Source organism: Prosopis cineraria, unplaced genomic scaffold (assembly GCF_029017545.1).
Source record: "Prosopis cineraria cultivar Desert tree isolate PC_DT_omini unplaced genomic scaffold, ASM2901754v1 PC8, whole genome shotgun sequence".
Taxonomy (NCBI): Eukaryota; Viridiplantae; Streptophyta; class Magnoliopsida; order Fabales; family Fabaceae; genus Prosopis; species Prosopis cineraria.
The window spans coordinates 26,206,277-26,228,748 of record NW_026555339.1 but is presented as its reverse complement, the minus strand read 5'-3'; the positions used below and the strand labels follow the sequence as shown (position 1 = coordinate 26,228,748).

General features: G+C 32.0%; 1 protein-coding gene across 1 annotated transcript; it reads right to left on the bottom strand.

Annotated features, from left to right (window-relative positions):
- Nucleotides 1-6,307: 6,307 nt before the first annotated feature.
- Nucleotides 6,308-12,813, bottom strand: LOC129318853 (uncharacterized). The gene is made up of 9 exons (XM_054963829.1): nt 12,561-12,813; nt 12,385-12,468; nt 11,541-11,650; nt 11,330-11,380; nt 10,105-10,248; nt 9,943-10,032; nt 9,106-9,212; nt 7,947-8,031; nt 6,308-6,688 (listed from the first exon to the last, which is right to left on the bottom strand). Exons 1-9 carry the CDS (start codon nt 12,670-12,672, stop codon nt 6,590-6,592), a joined length of 882 nt encoding a protein of 293 aa, XP_054819804.1. The 5' UTR covers nt 12,673-12,813; the 3' UTR covers nt 6,308-6,589.
- Between the last annotated feature and the right edge of the window lie 9,659 nt (nt 12,814-22,472).

Below are 22,472 nucleotides of genomic sequence, written 5' to 3'. Positions count from 1 at the left end.
ACCAAAATGAGGTCATGTCGAAAGACATAAGGCTTTTACAGTTAGCAGGCAGTCTGTCAAATAAGGTAGTATCAAAGTGATCTCTCAAAGCTCTGTGGGTTAGGAGGTTGGCACAACGATTGGCTTCTCTGTAAATGTGCTCAAAAGTGATTTCCCAATCTCTCATGGTGAGATTTCAGATGTTTCTTAAAATTGCTGCAAGAGGGTGGCTTTGAGCAATGTTACTATCAATGAGGGAAAGAGCCTCCATAGAATTAAAGCAAATATTCACTTTAGTAATCTTAGCATTCCAACATATGTTTAGACCTTCCAAAATCTCTGTAAGTTCAATTGTAGTGCTGGATTGATAACTAAAATTTTTAGTAACCCCTGGATCCATTTCCCCTTATCATCTTTGATAAGTCCTCCACAAGCAACTACACCATTCTGGTCAACTGAACCATCTACGTCAAGTTTGGCCTACCCAGGACTTGGTGGATTCCATCTAGTTTTATGTTTGGTGTCAGTTTTGCTCAAAAGATCAACTTTAGATTGGATTTTCATGTCGTTGATAATTTGGTATGTATTAGAGAAAGCAATGTCATTTTCTAAATTAGTATATCTTTAGAGTAGACTTTCTTGCATCTCGCTTTCCAAATGTTCTAGCGGCATGTGTAAAAGTTTCTACTAGGACAATCTTCTTGTAAATAGGCTTCCTACTTCATTTTTAGTATTTCAAATTATCTAATCCTACACAAAAAGAGAGAAGAAAATATCATGCTTGGAAGGATTTATTAATTTTTCTCAAACCTCCTTAGTGTCTTTACAGTCACATAAAATATGAATAGAGGAGTCAGGAGAGTTACAACTAAGGGGGCAACTGCGTTGCTGAATGCTATTCCTATTCAAGAGAGTGATATTGATTTGGAGTCTATTTCAAGCTGCTTTCTAGAGAAAATATTTAATTTTCTCATAGGTAGGCCATTTTCAAATTTTACACCACATATTAGAATAATCCTAAGTCTGATGATTCTTTATAGCTTTGTAGGCAAATTTTATAGAGAAGTTACCATCACTAGAGGGCTTCCAAATAAGAATATCATCTTCATCGTGTCTATTAGGAGGTTGCACCAAAGCAATTTGTTTAACAACATTAGGGTAGAGATATCTTCAAAGGATATCAAAATTCCAACCACCAATAGGCTTGCAAAAGTCAGAGACTCTAGCATGAAGAATAAAAATTGCATTGTGAAAGGCATGCTACACAAAAAGATCAAATAAGGGAGATCATTTATCATACCAAGAAGATATTTTATCTCCTTTTCTTACTTTCCAACCAATGAGAGAAATGAATTTATCCCAAATTTAACAAATGCTACTCCAAGTATATGAGCAAGAGTTTGGTTTAACAACCATAGGAATCGTAGGTTTGCAACAATTATATTTATTGCGTATGACTCAAACCTAAAGGCAACTTGGTTTAATGATGAGACCCCAATAAAGCTTTATGATGAAGACAATATTTTAATTTTTGAGCTTTTTGAGACTAAGACCCCCAACCTTTTTATCAGAAGTAACGCATTCCTAATAGAGAGGTGAGGTTTTTTATTCCCATCAGATGAATCCTAAAGGAAATTTCTAGAAGTTTTATCTAATTCTGCCAGCACATTATCAGGTAGCAACATAGTTTGCATGATATAGCTAAGAAGAGTTGAGAGAATCAATTTTATAAGAACCATTTTTCCCATAGTGTTGAGATATCGACTTCTCTAATTGGCTAATCAAGAATTTGTCTTGTCAGTTAATGGCGTAAAGGTAAGTTTAGAAATCTTCTTGTGAATAAGAGAAATTTCAAGATATTTGCCAAGGTTACCAGTGAAAGGAATTCCCAATTCTTCACTGAGTTGAAGTGCTCTGTTGATGTTAACATTTTTAAAGCAGTAAAGGCACTATTGAATGATTTATGCTTGGGAAATGAAAAACTTTGCAAAAAGTAACAAATCATCAGTAAAGAATAAGTGAGAAATAGGAAGCCCATTAGGTGTTAGTCTAATTGGCTTCCAATCATTTTTATCAATGCTACTAAGAATGCAATGACTTGATCTTTCAATATGAAGGACAAATAGATAAAGAGAAAGAGGCCCTCCTGATAGATGCCACAAGAAGGAGGGAATTCCTTAGATGGTTTGCCATTCCATAAAATTCTCATACGAGTAGTGGAGATAGCGACATGAATTAATTTCTTGAAGTGACTATTTATCCCAATAGAATTGAGAGTATCATCAATGAAATTCTAGGAGAATCTATCAAAAGCCTTTTCAAGGGCCATCTTAAGGGCCATAAAGCGTTTTTTGCCAATTTTGTTCCTCATAGAGTGGATAATTTCTTGAACAATAATGATATTGTTACTGCTTTGTCACCCTTAAATGAAGCTGCTTTGATTCTCACCAATTAAATGATTCATAAAAGCAAGCAAATGAGTAGAGAGGATTTTGGTGATAATTTTATAGCTAACATTGCAAAGAGAGATAGGCCGGAAGTCTTTCATGCAGGTAGAGTGGTTAGTCTTAGGGATCGGGGTGATGAAAGTGTCATTAATTTTCTTTATATAATTAGGTTCCCTAAAGACTCTTTTGACCAGGTTGAAAATGCTATCCTTTAGATCATTCCAATAAGAGTGGGTGAAGCCAACATTAATGCCATCATAACCTGGAGCTTTGAAAGCCCTAATATTAAAGGCTGCATTTTTCATTTCTTCTTTAATCACTTCCCTGTGCAAGGATTGAATTTGAATGGAAGATAGAGGTGGAAAACATTTAACAAAAGAAAGTTTAGGTCTAATATCAACATCTTCCTTGAAGAGAGCTTCAAAGAAGGAAGTAACCACATTCTTAAGAGTATTTTGATCCTCAACCCAATTGTCATTCTTGCCTTTTAGAGATAGAATTGGTTCCTTTTCTTTTTAATGAAGGATGACATGTGGAAGAATTTTGTGTTTTGATCTCCCTACTTAAGTCATTTACATCTAGACTTTTAGAACCAAATTAGCTCTTCTTGCAAAAGAACTTTGTTATAGTCTTCCCAAAGGGATTTTTCAATTTTCTCAAGAGATAATTATCTCTGTAACTTCTATTTTTATCAATTCTTTCTAATCTCCTTAAAATTCTTTTCTTTTTGGAAGAGATACTGTCAATTTTTTCTTTGTTCTAAACAGTTGCAGAATTGGCAGATTTAGTAGCTTCTTTTCAGTTATTATTAGTCTAAGAATGTTTGACCAAAGAAGAGAAGGATTCCTCAAGCATCTAGGCAGCAAGGCAATGAAAAAGTTTTGTCTGATGCACTTGAGAAACCTCCTTAAACAATTGAATTCTAATTGGATAGTGATCAGAACCATATTTAAGAAGGTTGCAAAAAGCTCCATTCTAGGTTGCAAAAAGCCCAATCAATCCTCTCTTTTACATTACCTTTTTCCCAAGTGAATCTGTCACCATAGAAATTAAGCTCAAGAAGGTTGGAAGAATTTATACATTATCTAAACTCTTTCATAAATCTCCAATTAAAACTCTCTCCACCACTCTTGTCTTCACAAGAAAGATAAGAGTTGAAATCTCCAATGACAAGCCAAGGAGCATAATTGTTATGAGCAATAGAATTAATAGAATCCCAAAGTAATTCCTAGTGGAGAGGGTTAGGATCACCATAAATACAAGAGAGCATATAGGAATCATTGTTGGCTAAGATATTCATCTTGTAGTGCAATGGCTAAACATTAAAATAAATATAATCAAGATGAACAAAATCATTATTTCATAATAACTAAATACCGCCAACATAACTAGCTGCGTCAACCCAAATTTAGTCAGAAAAGCTTAATTTCCTAACAATATTATTAGCTCTAGATCCACTAGCTCTAGTTTCAAGGAGAATAAAACAATGAGTGTTATAATTCTTGGTGATTTCTCTTATACGTTTAGGAAAATTTTTAGTACTAGCTCCTCTACAATTCCAACAAATTAAATCCATAATAAAATAAAAGGATGAAATACACCTGGGAAGTGGCTAGTGTTGGATTTCTAGAGAATCCTCAATTTGTTCATCACTGAATTCGTTGTCTTCAAGATCATCATTGTGGACAGATTTATGATATTCTTCATCTAGGAGATCATCTTCAAGAATATCATCTTCATCACTAACTTGAATGATGTCGTTCTGGTTATCAGCTAGACTCGAGGAATTGTTATAAATATCTATGTAAGAGTTCTCTTTGAATTGACTTTCAAGTACATTGCTAATAATAAAAGCAGGGTCTGGACGTTTTTCCGTGATCAAGCTGAGAATAAGAATTGATTTGAGAATTTGGCTGGATATGAATACCTTTATCAGGATTAGTGTGTTGCCAAACTTTTGCATTAGGGGAGAAGGAAGTTTCAGTCGTGTCTTGCTCAGTATTTTTCCCACAGCTGCTTGTTGTAATTTTTCCGCTTAAGGACTAGTCACCGGGGCCCAATTCCCTGTTATTACCTTCACCATGTTATATAATCGTTTTAAGGGCCTATGAGTTGCGTTATTGGGCTGAGGGTCAGATGAAGTTCTTTTGTCTAGGTTCACCTTTGTTGGGCCTTCCTATTCTAAGCTTGGCCCAGCTTTAATATTTTTAGAGTTCTTCGGTCTTCTCATCTTGCTCCTGTGATCGAGTTTTCTTTGTTCCTATCATGTCCTTTTTCTTCCAAACCTTTCTGACAATCTTCATAGGTGAGGTCTCAGGTGGAACGTTGGGGGGATTTCTCTCTGATTCACGCCATCTGAATCGTGTTCTAGGTCGACGAGAACATCAAATCAAGATCTAGAGGCGAAGCCGTGTCCGCGATGGTGATGTGCAGCCTAAATATCCATTGGGTTTCTCGTAAATCGAGCGTTCTTTGGATGTTTGTACTTCATCCACTCACCGAACTTCTCCTCCGGCAGTCTGACACTATTTTCTAGTGCGTCTCGTGTCAAATGGTTTCGTTGTTCTTCTTCTGGCTTTTTCGAGTTCTGTGGATTACTGTTGCTGTGTTGATCAACAATTTTTGTAAAATCTTGAGTTCTTTCCTCGGTCTTGTTCTTCGGATTGTGAGGGAAATAGTTTTTGTTACTCCCATAGCAGCCACATCCAAAGTAGATCAAATTTAAGCTTTCATACTCCACATTATATAACTCGTGTCTGATTAGAAGCCTAGGTACCACTTTTTTTCGAAGATCCACTTCAACATTAATCCTCACAAATTTCTCCCTTTCTGTCTTTCCCTATTCGTCCTTGGAGTCGGATTCTGATAGGGAATTTGAGTCAACTTTCAGCGTTTCCCTATACAATTTCCCAATCTCCATAATATCTCTTTATCATAGTACTGAATTGGAATATTAGATAGTCTGACCCACAAAGCTATATTCCCTAATATATTAGAATTTGGGTTAAAACTAGGGGACGAGCGTTGCACAAGGATATAATGATCAAATATTATCTAAGGACCTCTATTGAGTATTTTATTATAAGCAAATTGGTCCTTAATTTTTATAATAATGTAATAGCTGTTAATAAGTTCTATTAATTCAAAATTTTCAAGTTTTCACATCTTAACTAACTTGGGCTCGAGAGATTTGGGCCTAAGGTGTTGATAACTATAACATTTATTTCAGGTAAGCATATTTTCTTCCATCCTGTATCAAAGATTTGAAGAGCTAGGTGCTGATCCATAAGTTTTTTTGTCCTTTTCGATGGTCTCCAGTTCTGTTTTAATTCCTTAGCAAGCGCTTCATTGTTTTGACTTGATTTCTCTTCCATTGTTGATTCCATAACATTCATTATAACCTATCAACGAATCTTTGTAGGAGATAGGAGCTTTAGTTCCTTGGGATATTGCTGAACTATTGTAAATAGCATTAGGTAAATGACCATCATTTTTTTGAATTTCCATTGGTTGATCAAGTCGAGTCACGGACATAGCAGGCTTATCGTGTTGAATCTAAACTTCTGGTTGCCGTTGCATATCTATGTCTTTTCCAAATAGCTCATCATCCGACTTCGAATTGTTTCTGAGAAGCAAGTCGATTTCTTCTTTGGATGCAAGGAGGTTCATGATCTGATCAACTAATGAAGCTGAGAAAGTGAAGTTCGGATCAAGTGGAGGTTTTGCATCCATGAAGTACCGTACAAATTAGGCAAAGGATACTTTTAGATTACTTCTTCTGCCCACTTCACCCTTGCTGTGCAGCCCTAATTTTGAGTCCTCTCCTCACTCCAGTTTTTTTTAAAAGAGAGAATGTAATCCTAGAGATAGAGACCAAGGTGTTGAAGTGAATGGGCAATTCAAAGAACATCTGGCAATACAAGACGCTTTAAATGTAATCGCATGCTAGTTACTAAAATGCCTAAACAATATACTTTTAAACCATAAAACATTATGTTAATAAAATTACAAGGATATGCTATAGAAGAAACGTACGACAAAATGTAAATTCTGTTATAAATAATCAACTACATCAAATGTTAGCGTCACTTTTTTGTATCATTCTCTTCCTCACTAAAATCTGTAATGCTATAGTAAATTAAAAAAAAAAAAACCAAAATCGATCAATCGCCAAGAAACTTCCTCTTTTTAGTAGTGTTCATGTAAGGTCTAATGACCCATTCTGTTTGAGCTGTATCCTGATCCACTGTTCCCAACTTTATCTGCAACAATTTGAAAGAACATGAATAACTTGCTAATCATGGTAAAACTAGGTACTCCCTTCTTCTCAATTTATGATACACCTATAAATAAAATCACACATGCCAAAAAAATTCACTAAATACACCTTGCAACATTACTTTTTCATAACAAAAATATAAACTTTTAAAAATAACTTTAATTTAATATTTCATTTGTGAAAGAATATTAAAGAGAGAAAATATGAGAAGGATAGTATTGGCAAAATATAAATAATGAGACCTTAGTTTTGTCAAAATGTCATATTTTGAGATGTTGAACACTTGAATCTTTCCAAAAAATATCTAAATGGAGAGTACAGTGAAATCTATTATCTTTCACACTCATGCATGTCTGACTTAGGAACAAGTTTCAGCAAGGATCATAGATGAGGATACCCAAATCATGTAATTTATGTTGAGAAGCTAATGACATAAAACAGCTCGAGGGCATACAAGTTTCAATAAAGTGCAAATAGATGAATGATATGTGCACTAATTATGGTAAAACTTCGCAAAATGATGATTTGATGAGTTTTCTCATTACGTAAGTGAAATCTACTCCCAATTAATGAATTTTCAACTGCATAAGTGTTAATCCTATGACCCTATTTAGGCTGATCCAAAGATTCAAAATGATATCTTGGCGAAATAAAATAAGCAAGAATAAAATCATTTAAAAATTTAAAAAAAAAAAAAAAAAAAAACCTGCTCAACTTGAAGTGGAGAAATCATTCAAGTGGCAATGTTGTCCGTAAGTTAACCAAAAAATTTACTTTACTAACTATTAGAAGATTTAGGGGCTGTTTGATTTCTGCTTTTAAAAATTTAAAAAAAATGTTTGGGTAAGTATTTTAAATTTATTGTTTTCAAAACTGTTCTATTTTTTGTTTTCAGAAACAAAAAAAGAAAAAAGAAAAAAGAAAAATTGAGATCTATTTTCATTTTCATTTTTAAAGCACATTACATTTTAACTATTATAACCTACCTTTAACTATGGCCAACCACTCTCATAAATTGCAATTATTAACCACTGGTGACCACTACTATCAGCTGATTTTTTAACTCGTTTTCAAATTAACATAATCAAACAGATTTACTTTTCATTTTATTTTGAAAAACAATTTCTAAAAATTGGTTCACAAAATAGTTTTTAAAAACAAAAAAAAAATAAGAACAAAACCAAACAAGCCCTTAATTTCCTAAGAAGTTAGTTGCAGAACAACCTAGAGAGAGCTCAAACCTGATAAAGCCGCAACTCAAATCGAGGTCCGATTTCCTTCAATTCAACAGATTTAGGACCTCCATGCTTTTCATATATATGATGCCTGCATGTAACATTCGTTGATGAAACATATATGCATATGAAGTATTAAAGACATTAATAATTTCACAAGTTAGAGATTTCATTTAAAAAACCATGTGGCATGGGAATAATCACCAATACATGCTGGATGCACATTCTAATAATTAGGGAAAATAGCGATGAAGGATTGTTGGAGAAAGTTTATATCAGTCAAGGACTAGTTGTTATCAAAATTTGAATGAAAAAAAACTCGAATGAACTGTTGTTAATTTAAAATAAATTGTTAAAACTTGAAAAGATATTTGTTAATAAAATACCAACCCGAATTGACAAGTATCCACTTCAGTTTTCGTAATAAGTGACTAATATAAATTTTCTCTAGTAGTCCTTGATTGATATTATACCTCTACTAGGATAAAAAAAGGTGCTTAGTCAATCAAATGCATAGTTTAGATTGCTCATCGGATCCATAACAAAGTCACAAAAGAAGGGCATGCAATTTACAGCTTAAACATAAGGTAGCGTTTAGATTGATGGATTTGAATTTAAATTTTAAATTTAAAATCTTGCATTTCAAATCTCACGTTTAAAATCTAAGTATTTAAAATCTTTTGTTTGGATAATTTAAAACATTTCAAATGAAGAGGATAGATGAATTGAAATTCAAAATGAAAATAGAAAATTGAGAATGATGAGTATATCTCTATTTTTTAATCGATGAGAAATGAGAAAAGATATAAGAGATATAACGGTATCAATAGTAAAAACATAAAGATAAACAAGATATTTGAAGTGACTAGAATTTCAAATGAATAGAATGTAGAGGGATTTAAAATTATAAAAGAACTATAATAAGAAATAGATTTGGATTAGAATCAAATCCAAATTTATAAATTTTTGTATATCCAAATGAGGGATTAGGCCCAAATCCAAATTCCCACTAATCCAAACACACCATAAAGGTAATTCCAAGCATATCTACACTCCTCCAAAATGAGGCTACAGACGGTTATCATTATTGCGATCCATCATAGAGTTGTATTGATTAAATAATAGCCAAAACATCATCATCCATAGCAAGCAATGTTAAACTAACCTGAACGAGATGTAATCAGACTGATTGGAAAAAGTAATAATGCGCTTTGTATCTGGCTTTGGCACTGGAAAAAGATGCTTCAGAATGTTTGCTGTCCTTTGACCTAGCTGATGATGCCAATTTATAATCCCAAAAATGATAAGTAATTGCACATCGATAAGCAGCGTTCAGTGACTGATTGTTTAATGGACAATACAATCACTAAAGTTGAGTTTGTAGAAGATAATGATTTTTCTTAACACGAAAGAGTCAATTTTATTAATATTCAAAAAAGATTATTACAAACACTAATTCAATCATAGCAAAAACAGAACAATCGTACAATACAACCCACAAATCAAAAATACAGAAAAACACAACAAAAACCTATTTACAACCTAAAAAAGTTGAGTTCGTAGAAGATAATGATTGTTAAACATATTTAGTGAATACCGAACAAAAAATTGTAAAACAAAAGGGTCATGAAAAAGGATGTCTTTTTTATTATCAACAAAAATATTGTTTTTGGTAACAATAAAGTGGAAACTTGAATTATAACATCCATACAGCATATCATTCAACTTTTCAGAATGTTCAAATCAATTTTTAAAACATCATCATCCTTTATCAGTTAATTTAACATGACATTTACTTTTAAGATTTTGATCCTTTTCTTTTCCATACTCAGTAAGATATCAAAACATGGTGTAGGACTACGGGCATTAAGATACAATGGTATAATAAGGCTTGCCGCTATTAAAAGCTGATAGAGAAGAAACCAACGGACCACAACCCAGAATACTGATATTTTCACAAGATTTACAAGTGAAATATAGTATTACAAGGAAAATGTCATACCTTAGTTGAGAAGTTATCAAGAATCAAATGCGGATAGGCCTCAGGTATGGTGCCAACAGCTTTCTTATCTTTAATGTCATGCCTTGTGACCTATAGGAAAACAATTAATTACCACATTTCTTCCTCAAATCAATAACAAACATCAAAAGACCAAACACTCACCACATTGAGTAATCCAAAATATGCAGTTGGACCAAATGGTAGGTGGCTAATAATTAAACCATCTGGCACACCACGATGTTCATGAACCAAGACAACATCTGTGAAGTCATGTGAACGGCATGTTTCTATAATCTCGGAGATAACCTGAGAAGAAGAGCAAATATGTATGTAAACAACACTTTACTACAAAAAAGATAAAAAAGGCATCGGCAAAGTGGGAATCAGATAGATTATGGTGTCCCAGAGTAATAAATTGTCATATTCATGGCTATGCCTTTTAAGTGCTTAGCATCCATAAATCAACGGCAACAAATCTTTGGACAGGCAATGATCAGATAAAAGGGAAATAAAAAACCTAAAATGTCAGATATTGACGTACAATTTAGACATTAGGCTCCTTAGCTGATAAACATGCAAACTTCATATAAGAACGAGCAATATTTTCATTTACACCAGATAACAGCAAAACAAGATTGAACCGCAAATGCATTATATACAAATTATACAACTTGCTCATGTCAATGCCTATCCATAGGTTGCGCTGACTGTTTTTCCAAATAAATTGACCATCCAATAGTTCTCCAAATAGTCAAAAATTCATAAGTAGTCCTTTCATCACAAGTCAGCGCTTAACAAGGTATCAATTATCAAAGCCCTCATGTCAACCAGAAATCAGGATTCAGGAGTTCCACACGTGATGTCTCATTATCATAATCAGGTCATATTTCTTAGTCCATGCTTCAAATTAAACAGCTTTCACATGAGGAATTGTGTTAGAGACGTCAAAAATATTCCTCATCCTTCTGCCAGCTTAAGCATCTTTAATACCAAGATCCTTGATGGCAGTCAATGCAGCAAATAATCAAATATATAATGCTGAAAGAGATGCAGGAGCTCAGGCAAGAGAAGCAGGCATCATAAAAGTAATTATATAAGAAATAACAGGATCAGGGAATTCATGGCAAAGAAGAAGGGTTAAGTGCTAATATACTGTAAAGTCATGCATTCCCTTCAGTGCTTAACAGTAAACCATAAATTGATCTCTTAACATACTTCATTGACAAGAAGCATGAGGACTATGTTAGTACACATAAAATTTTCAGCAATGATCCACCATATCTAAAATTAAACAAACCCAAAAAAAAAAAAACAGAGAGAGAGAGAGAGAGACTCTTCACGCTACACTTGATCATATAATAGTGGTTAAGAAAGGAAAGATACCAACCTGGCCACCACGATTCATTCTTTGTGCATTTGGGAAGACAATACTCAATTCCTACAAAAAATAAAAAAAACAAAAACAAAAACAAAAGGAAACAAAAGAAGCACGGGAAAAAATGCTCAGAAATTGTTTGCAACCACCAAAAATAAAATTTTTGAATAAAGTTAACTTTAAATGAATAATTAAGAAAATGATTACAATTAAAGCATGGAACCTTTACAAACTGTGTAAGAGGAGCGCTTGGATTTCTAGATGTGGTTAGCAAAATTTTTGGATCCTTTTCCGTAGCATTGGCATACTCATCATCAATATGATTTCTTGGGACTGAATTATAGACCACAGAGAAGAAAAATATCAGCAACTTACAAGCCATGTCAAACCTCACATTAAAATATACAATTTAGGGCAATAGAACAAACTTTGATAAGGAGCATTACAACAAGAACTGATCCTTTAGACATAAAAAGGCTGTGTAAATAATTCTTATGACATGATAAATGTCCTTGTTAACTAATTTAATTTTTAAAAGTTGGGTTGAAGCCATAGGACATTTGGCTATTAGTTCCCCATTATAATGAGACCCATTTTAATTACTTCATTCCTTAACACATGAAAGGATTTGGTGTAGTACACCTGCAAGTTTAGATTATTGAAATGAAGAACATAGCATTTAATAAAAAATATCAGCTGAAGTTACCAAATTAAAAGAGCTAAACATATGGGCTCAGATTTGTGATGAGGAGGAGAAGACCCTTTTATGGCTTTAACAGCATTAAGAAACAAGAAAAAAAAAATACACAAAACACACACACACACACAGGAATAACAAATTCAATGCGGGCACAACCCTAACTAAATTCTACTCCCACTGCACATTCTATATCAACAAATATCATAATCTATACACTATTTGACTTAACTTCAACAAGAATACAAGGTAGTCATAAACCCAAACAAAAAGGTAGTAGCCCCGCTGCTGCCATTATCAATCATGCAAATCATGACTGACAATAGTTTGCCAAGATAAACAGGTAAATGTAGAATTTAAGGAAGCATACCAGCTGTATTTTCGTCCTCGAGATCAATCTCTCGGCGAAGAGCCGCCTCCTCGTTTCTAAGCTCAGTGGGGATCGGTTTTCCTTCTGCAAAAGAAAACAAATAAAAAATATTCACAATTAACAACAGCCCAATCACACGAACGCAAATTTTTTAGGAAGAAAGGTGAAAAGCTAACCTTGAAGTGCTTCTCTTATCTTGCGTTTCTTCTCATAAAGCAATCGCTCTTTTCCTTCCAAGCTCTTTCTATACAGATACTCTCTCCTCAAGCGGATATTTCTACGCAGCATTGTTCCAGGCTAAAATGAACCTGAGAGGGGGACCGAGGAAGGACGTAGGAGATGTGAAGGCGACGATAAGGAATAGAAAGGGTGAAGGGGGTCAAGTCTGCTTTAGAAGAAGGGTTAGGGCGTCAAGCTTTAGCAGAAGGAAATAAAAAAGAAATTAAAAACACTGGCGGTGGAGGAATATCAATAAATGACCTTGAAGCAACTTTATAACGTAAAAGGACCTTTTTTTTTTGTGAAATTACATGAAACACCTCGTAACTCAATTGAAATTAGGGAAAATGACAAATAACTATCATCATAACAGAATACCATGAAGTAAAATAATTACTTTGAAATTCCTAGAAATTTATGTGACATGATTTTCTTTTTTGCTAAACTACATTTCTAACTTTCAGCAAATGCAGAACATAATTGTTTGTTTAGTTATGTAATAACAAATAAAAAAAACTTATACACTTAACCTTATGTGCTTAAAATATTTTGTTTTAAATTAAATCAAAGCATGTATATTTTTTATATATTATTTATTCTAAAACAAATTTTTGTTATAAATATTATAAACACATTAAAATTCACATGTTGCGGCCGTTTAAGAATATTGTTGATCAAGTTAGGTCCTTCTTCTTCATGGAGAGCCAAATTAAATTTAATCATGTGCATAGGAATTTTAATAGAATTGTTGATTACCTAGCAAAGTCTATGTCACTCTTTAGATGTTAACTTTTGCCTCTTTGATCATCATTCATGCCCAAAATTAGGAGTGGAGGATGATAAAAGTGGATAGGTTTATCTTGTCTTGTGTTTTTTGTTACTTGTACTTTGTTGTTGAGTTTTGTTTAGTAATGCATTTTAGTTTTCATTCAAAAAAAAATCATATGTGTTGATTTAATTGTCTAAAAATATAATAAGTATAAAAAGCTAAGTATATAAATTTTACCATAATAAATATACTAGTTAAGAACTTCAGTTTACATATTACTAACACAACTAGCCATAACTTAGTTTAATTATACTATCACAACTATTCCCTCCATTTAAAAATGTAAAATATTTTTAGTCTTTCGAGGTGTAATCATTATTTTTTAAAAAAGTATTCCTATTGATAATGACTTTATATTTATTGTAGGGTGTTTAATAGGGATAAATATAAAAAGATAGGATTAGTTGGAAAGCAAGTAATTACTTTACTGGGGGTGAGATTTGGTTAAAAATACCTTACATTTTTGAACGAAGGGAATATATTTATTATATCAACAACTTTACCTTTATTAACAACATCAATTTAAATTGATGGTTAAAAAAAAAACAACTTCAGTTTAAATTAACTACAACTTCTATTATTTTGAAGAGGGACTAGAAATGTAATTTAGTAAAAAAAATTATGTAAAATAAATCCTAGAGTAATTATCCAATTTCATGATACTATTGTATCATTGGCTTATTAAGATGGCATTTATTTGTCATTTTTTTTAAATTAAATTTCCTTGCAACCAATTAACTGAAGTTGGGTTTAGTTGAAAGAGGGATAACTATCTCACAACGTAGTGCATTAAAGTTTGAAATATCTATTAAGAGAAGTGCCTATGTTTAATGTCCAATCATACTGGATAAAGATTTCCTCTAAGTAAAATATACATATGAGGTTAAAAATTTTCTACAATGGTTATGGGCCATCAATTCCTAAAAAAAATATTTTGTCCCCTTTTTTTGTCAAAAGGCAACTTTAATTAAAAGTTATAAATGAAACATTACAAATGAAATATCTGACGTGGAAGCCAAATATTGAGGTTAATTCTTTGAGACATCATCAGATAAACATTTAAAAAAAACTAGGAAAAACATAGGAAAGTGTGGAGTTAATGTCATCGGCAATGCTTGGCAATCATTCATTTTCTAAGACGATCGAAATCAAAGAAGAATTTTGAGATGCATGCAACTACAATAGACAAGATAGTTTTTGTCCTTTAGATCTTCGTCGTCTTAAGCCTCCCTGCCTCTTCAACGGCACGAGCTTTCTTACAAGATAGTTTCTCGTATGTGAAAATTTCTTGCTAAGCTTGCTGATCTTGTGAGGTCCTGAAGAATGCTAGAAGGTCATAAAACTGGTTAGGAAGTGCAGTGTGAATTTTTGGGAAGAATCCATGGCAAACTTCGACAAGCAAGGCATGTTCGAGCTTCACAGCCCAGTGATCCAAAATGGAAGAGGAGCTTGGCCAAGTAGGCAATGCTGCACCCAAACTTTAACTTGGTTTGTGAATCAAAGTAAGCTTCATATGGAGGCCATACTAAACAAGTAGAGGACCAACCTTGTATATTAGATGTTAATGCTTATCATTAGTGAAGGAGTAATAGTAGCACTGCAGCCAAAGAGGAGGATTCACCATGATTATATATGAGCTGCGAAGCACTAGAAAAGATAATGAACAATGTGAGAATGTGGCAATATATGAAACATTATTACAAAAAAGACTATAGGTTACCTTATATAATATGGTTATAAGAAGAATCGTCGTATATAAAGAAGTGAAATGAGGTACGTAAAGGCTTATATAAGACATTTATTTATATAACCATCCTACATACATATATATATATATATATATTTATCCCAATATAGAATGGTTATATAGATAACTATCCTATATGTGTTCAAGTTGAAGAATTTTCTTCTTTCTTTTAAGTTTCTAAAGATAAAGAACAATTAAGTAATATAACAATCTTAATTTGTGTTGATTATACAGGACAATCAAAATTTATAATCATCCTGTTTTGAAATCCCTAACCCCTTCTTTTCCTTCATACTCCCTCATAAAAATCCTTCCAAATCACTTACAAAACTCACTTTTTATCTCTTTTCCTTCACACGATCCATCTCCCATCTTTATTGAGTGTTCGCATGCTTTTCTTCTCCATTCGGCTTAAGGCTTAAGGATTGGACCTAGAATCAAGGAAGCGGTCTTGCTCTTTCATTGATCTTAGCTCTAATTGAAATAAAGAGAGGCATCGAATCCTTTCCCTAATCTTGCTCCTGAACCTACCACTACCAAAGGCATCGACAAGCACACCACAAGGCTGCCACGACTTTACTCGTACAAGCAAGGTCTACTTTTGTCCCTCTGTTTAATGCTTGGAAAATAAATAATCTTTGTACAGCAGTGAAGAGATTGAAGGACCTGGGAGGGATTCTCATCATAATGACTAATATGAATGAGTTCGGTATGGGTAGCACCACCAAAGGCTTTACGAAGCCTTTCAGGTTTTTATTGGAAGCTTTGTCTCATGTTTATAAGTTTGGGAAGGCTATCAAAATGAACCATTTTGTAGTCAATACATACTTTTTTCCCTTAAAAGCATTGAATTTATTCTATGCCAGTGAGTCTGTCACAGTATGGAACTCACAACTGCTTAATTTAGAGAAATAAATCTAAGGATTGAGGGAGTTTTTTTTGGGTTATTGAATTGTATGCTCATTTTTGTACTACATTTGTTCTTTCATTCTTCATTTATTCTTGCCTAACCTTCTCAAAAAACACCCTTAGATGAGGTAATGCATTCCCATTCAATTACAAAAGCTTTTCTTGTTATATTCTTTCACCTTTGAATTTTGAACAAGTACCTAATCTGTTAAGGGAGCTACTATGGACCTATCATCCATAACTCTTCACATTCTCCTAGAGATAGAATGATCTTTTATGAATAATTTTCTTTCATTTTTGTAATTTGGACTACTCAATAGTCCATAAGCTAGATTATACTTTGAATTCTTTGTTTTTGTTTTCTTGACATCAAGACAAGTGGTATGTAGTGAGTTCCATTCCATTTTCCTTTTCTTTCACTCATTATTTATGCATTATAATATTACTATATTTGATAACATTGCTATAGTTTTCTCAAGATGTTAATTGCCATTACTAGTTTCTATAAATACAAGATTCAGAGTCTGCGAACTGCCATTGCTACTATGCAATAGTACATAGTGCATTTTGGTTACCAATGGTTAGGAGAAATGCATGTCTTTTTCTGATATTCTATTGAGTTATTGAAATCCTATAGTTTTTTGAGATCTTACAAAGTAGAAAGAACTTCAAGTTACAATAGAACTGATTTCATCTAAGTATAACAATTAGAAATAAACTTCATTTTTCATAATCTTTACTCTATTATATGTCTTTTTGTCTTTTCAAATGTTGTAATTAACTAGTTAGACCTTTCACAATGGGCTTGTTTGATTGCAACATTGTTCATGATTCCTATCATTAGTCTCCTTGAATTCCTCTTCCTCCATTCCTCCTCCTCTTTCTAATGTTGACAAATATTTGATTCAAATTCAATGTTCAAGTTTTACTTATGCTAAATTTTCAATAACACTATAATATTTAGTATGTCCTAGATCTTTTGTTGAACCTTGGTTTTAACGATTATAAAATAAAGAAAAGATTGTGTTTTACAGGTTATCTAATCTTAACTAAAATCAATTGGCTAAACATTGAACTAAAAATGATTTAAGTAATAGCTTATCCATGAAACAGAATTTCTTTCTTCAAAAATATTTCTACATTAGTTAAATATTTGACTTAACTATAATTCTTATGCTAGAGATTTTTAGTTGCACCTCATGTTAATTTTTTTTTTCTGGAACTTGTTTTGGCTAAGCAACTTTAGCAAGGTACTAAGCTTTTAGCACCAATGCTACCTATTATGTTCCTTCATCTCTTTTCTTCATTCTTGTCTCGAGCTCTAAGTAACACCTGTGCTAGTAGTTTCCAATATTGGTGTTACCCTTGATGTTCATTCAAATTGATCTTATATAGTCTGATTATCCTTCATTAGAATTGGTACTTTTTACATAACATTGATGCTATACCTGTACTGTCTTCCTTAATATTACTAAACATATAGAACATTGTCATAATGATTAGGATTTCCCCAATCTAATAAGTAATTATCATAGTAAAAGGGTTAAGATTTAAGAAAATGTGATCCTAAAAAAACCCTTTATGAAAGATTGTTTGAGCTCAAACTATAGTTTAAAATCAAATAAATGAAACTACAAAACCATTAAGGCCAAAACAACACTTTAAACAACCTTCTTGTAAAACTTTCTAGAAAAGCATGGTGAGCTGTGGTGCAGGCCTCATCCTGCCGTGGTGGATGACACAAAGAAAACATCCCTTTCTTTGCCTTATCCTGTGGCATGATGGTTAATATACTACAGCATGCATCCATTGTCATGACGGTAGACTACTGTCATGACAGCTCTCTGAGCCACTTTTTAAAGCACGACATTTCACTATTTAATGTCTGATTTGAGTGATTTAAGTGTCCACACATGGCTCTTAGAGCCACCTACTTATTGGCAATTATCTCATACCCAAACACTAAGTCAAATGATATTTAGACACCTAAACCTAAAATGGCACATTTTCTTTCCAAAATCACTGCCAAGGTGTCAAAACTCCCAAACCAAGTGCTAATAACCTTGGAACGATTTAAACCAACTCAAATGGACCATAAACAATCAAAACAAGCATTTAAAATATAATAACAACATTCTAGCCAAAATTTGTCCACTAAAACCCCATATTTAACATAAAATTTCACTAGAGGTAACAACATACAATAATCTTTCAAATGGCTAAACAAGTATATGAATCTACTAAAAACTAATACTTACACTAGTATCTCAACCTCTCATAGCCATTACAACACAATTACAACATACTAGGCTGAGAGACCTATAGTTAACAACAAAAATCATACAAGTGCATATGAAATGACATATCAAGTGTACAAGTTGAAATAGGCTTGAAATGGCTTAGGATTTAATTAGACAAAATGTGTTCAATAGACTTAGTGGCAAATCACGTATGGATACTTTCTCATTCAAGCGTGAAATGAAACTTCATAATATGCAAAGGAACACAATGTGACAATGTGTGCATACTTAAGGGTAACTTACGTGAATTGGAGCACAAAAGCTTTGTTAAGGCATCACACAAACACAAGCCACAAATCATGCGTTGATTAGTCCTAATTTAAGCGTGAAACATCAATTAGTGTGCCTAATATGATAAATCACGCATGGGACTATACTGAATCATGCGTGAATCATTAGACAGTGAAAAACACAACTTTTATGATCCCATATAAGAAAGAATGACATAATTCACAAGCTTGAATATATTCAAACAAGTCTTGAGATGCAAAATGGGACTTATTATTGGAAATTGTGCCCCAAGGCCAATTATTGTACTATGCACATTGTTATTTAATGAATTTTTCTTTTGTTATCATATCAATTCCATGTTCACTATGATAACTGTGTCTTTGGACAAACTATAGTGATTGTCCTAAATGTTCCTGGTCGATCATCTATAAAGGATCATAGATGAAACAAGGCTAGTATGACTTTAATTAATTATAGAGATATAAATAAAATTTATAAGCATTTGAAAGAATAAATGGTGTTGGACTGACCCGCTATGAGAAAGCTACATGATACAAGTCATAAGCTTATCTCATATATAACTATATCATTAAGTCCTTTGACTTAAGATCATTATGGATTCTTATTTGATAACCATTAAACTTTGACCTAGTCAAAAGTCACTTTTGACCGGGTGATCATAAAGGCTATAATTGAGTTTAATGATATGTATGTAGATAAATATGAGTGGTCAAGATGAAATTTGTCCCTTACATTAAGTAAGGGATACTACTGGGGTCCTCGGTGAGTAAGACTGAGAAAATGTATGGCCATACTATAATGAAAAAAGTTTTTTCATTACTATAGTCAATCCACTTAAAGATCAAGAAAGTAATGGTCAGTTAAATGAGAATGACAATTACATGTCTTATATTTGACCAAAATATTGTATGACAAAAATGATGTGATACGGTTACATGATAGGTTATATTGGATCATTAATCCTCATATGAATTGGGTAGTTGCAATGTCTTGCTAGAGGCTACTTGTGATTTGTTAGATAATAGCATAATTAGCGCGCGCGCGCGCACATATATCATATATACACACACACATATGAATGTTTTATGTATATGTATATGTATATGATATATAAAATTGAATATGTATAATATATATATTTTGAAATATATATGTGTATATATATTCGTGTATATATAATATAATATATATATGTGATATATATATATATATATATATTATATATATCACAAAAGACAAACCTACTTTTATGTATATGTGATAGTAGTGGTGGAAATGACCCTACTAGAATAAGTAATTATAAAGGTCAATATTATTGAGATGAATATTGTACTCCTTGGTGGACAAGTAAATACACATGTAAATAATCTCTCTAGAGTAGTAGCTCAACTCTCAAACGAGTTGAATATTTTGACATGTAAGATGGTTGATTTGACAAATAAAGTGGATTCCTTAATAAAGGAACCATCATCATTACAAGTAAAAAAAAACTAGTAACTGATTTTTAAACCCAAACATCATATTTTTAACCTCATAGTCCAGTAAGATCAGGCCCAATAACTCCATTCACTGAAATGATCAAATAAGCCTAAAAAGCTCAAGCCTAAGTAGAAGCCCAATCACCTCTAAATAGTCCTTCTACTTCTACCTCTTTTAGGAGTAGTCCAAGCCCAATATCCTCACCATCCTTTAAAACTAATAATCAATATAAATATGTCAAACTTTTCATCAATAAAACTAATCATTTCCTTTTACCTAGATCCAATAATATTAAATATGTCTCTCATTATTCTTCCAACAAAGTTATTATTTATCCAGGAACAAATTCAAAACTTGTAAAAACTCTCTTTAGTTATGACCTTATACATTCTTTATATCCATCTAATAATATGTCAGAAATATTCAGACTTCCAACTCCCATCCAAGAAGCTGTCAAACATTACTTTATGATTATAACCCGGTATCAAGTTTATATTAGGTGTTGCTCAATAATAACTGAAATAACTCTTGATAAATTTTATCCTCCAATTAATTTAATCAAATTTGGGACAACAAGGAGACCCTTTGAATATGAAGAAGAGAAGGAAGACATTAATAATGATGAAGATTTCCAATATAAGATTTCAACAATAAGAGCCCAAGAATTCAATATTATATATCAAGAGCTAAATAGGACTGTAACAGTAGATGAAGCCTAGTGGACTTATTTTACAAGTCTAACAACATGTATTTACTCAGTTGGAAAAAATGGCAGGAACTCAAGGAACTTTAATCAATGGTATGAAAAAATAAAAAAATAATCAAATGGAGAATCCTAAAAGTATTAAAAAGAAGATATGCCAAGTATTGTTAAAATATATAAATCACAAGTGTAAATATTGCGAAGAAGAAAGACAATCAGAAAAAGACTATGAAGACCCCTCTATCAACATGAATATTTTGAATTAGACTCACCAATAAGCTGCCGACACAAGAAGACAAAAAATAAATGGTGGTCGACAAGTAACCGACAAAAATATGGTAGAAAAAGTAAAGTGGCAGACAAAGTGAAAGACAAGAAGCCGAAAGTTATTCTGTCTTTTCTCATCATTTGTAATTAGTCAAAAGTAGGTTTGTCTTTTGTAATTATTAGAGTTAGTTTTTATCTTTTTGTTTCATTAAGTACATATTTATCCAATTTACTTGATTAAAAGTACTATCTCCATCTCCTCTTAATATAAAGGGTACTAAAATACATGAGGGTTCTTTTACTGGTAAATAATATAAGATTAATAGAATTAGCAAAACCATTAGACAAAAAATATATGAAATGAAAAACTATAGTTATGAACAATTAAGAGAACTAAAATATGATACAGAAAGTCTAAAAAACCAAGTAAGTTTAATAAAATATAATATTTAAATAGAAAAATCTAATATAGAAATATATAAGTTAAAAACAATTAGCAAAACAAAAACCAAAAATAGTTAATCAAAAAATGGATTTTATATATTCATGATGAATAGAATAAAAGATGAACTTGAAAGTAGTAATCAACAAGAATATTAGAATATTATCATAAAACAATTATAACAAATTCAGAAGGAGGTGAAATAATCGATGATATTACCCAAGGACCAATAAATATATTTAATAAAGTAGATACTATAGGAAGAAGAGAAAAATTCTTAAGAGAATATCAAAAACCTCACAAATGGGGATATAAACCAAAAAATTATAAAAAGAAAACTAAAAAATGTAAATGCTATAATTGTGAAGAAATAGGACACATATCACCAAATTGTCCAAAATATAAAAATGAAAGGATTATAAAAATATTACAAGAGGCTAATAAAAATAATTTAGAACCAACAAAATATGATGAGGATTTAACCGAAATAGAAAGTGAAATAGAACAATTTGATATAGAAATATATAAGTTAAAAATAATTAGTGAAACAGAAACTGAAAATAGTGAATCAGAAAATGGATTTTATATATACATGATGAATAAAATAGAAGATGAACCTAAAAGTAGTAATCAATAAGAATATGAGGAATATGAAGAAATCATAGGTGCAGAAAAAGGATTAGTTCAAAAAAGAATGACTTTTAATAAAAAACAATATGAAAAAAATAAGAGATACTAAATTAAACTTAAAACTTGAAGAATTAAAAAATGAAAGTTTTTTTAATAAGGTAGGAAAAATGGTTAAATCTAAAAAACAAGAAAAATATGCTTGTGTAGTATTAGAAAAGAAACACCTTATAAAATCAACACTAACTGAAGGAGTATTAAGAATATCTTTAATTAGTAAAGCACTTATAAATGCATAAATTAATAAATTACCA

Bases quoted from the DNA above. Each gene is read 5' to 3' on its own strand.
- LOC129318853 (XM_054963829.1), bottom strand. From the start codon at position 12,672: ATGCTGCGTAGAAATATCCGCTTGAGGAGAGAGTATCTGTATAGAAAG. The intron at 11,381-11,540 runs GTTCCATGCTTT...TATTTTTTGTAG, and splicing joins CTCTTACACAGTTTGTAAAG to GAATTGAGTATTGTCTTCCC. The intron at 9,213-9,942 runs GTATGACATTTT...TGGCATCATCAG, and splicing joins TTGATAACTTCTCAACTAAG to CTAGGTCAAAGGACAGCAAA.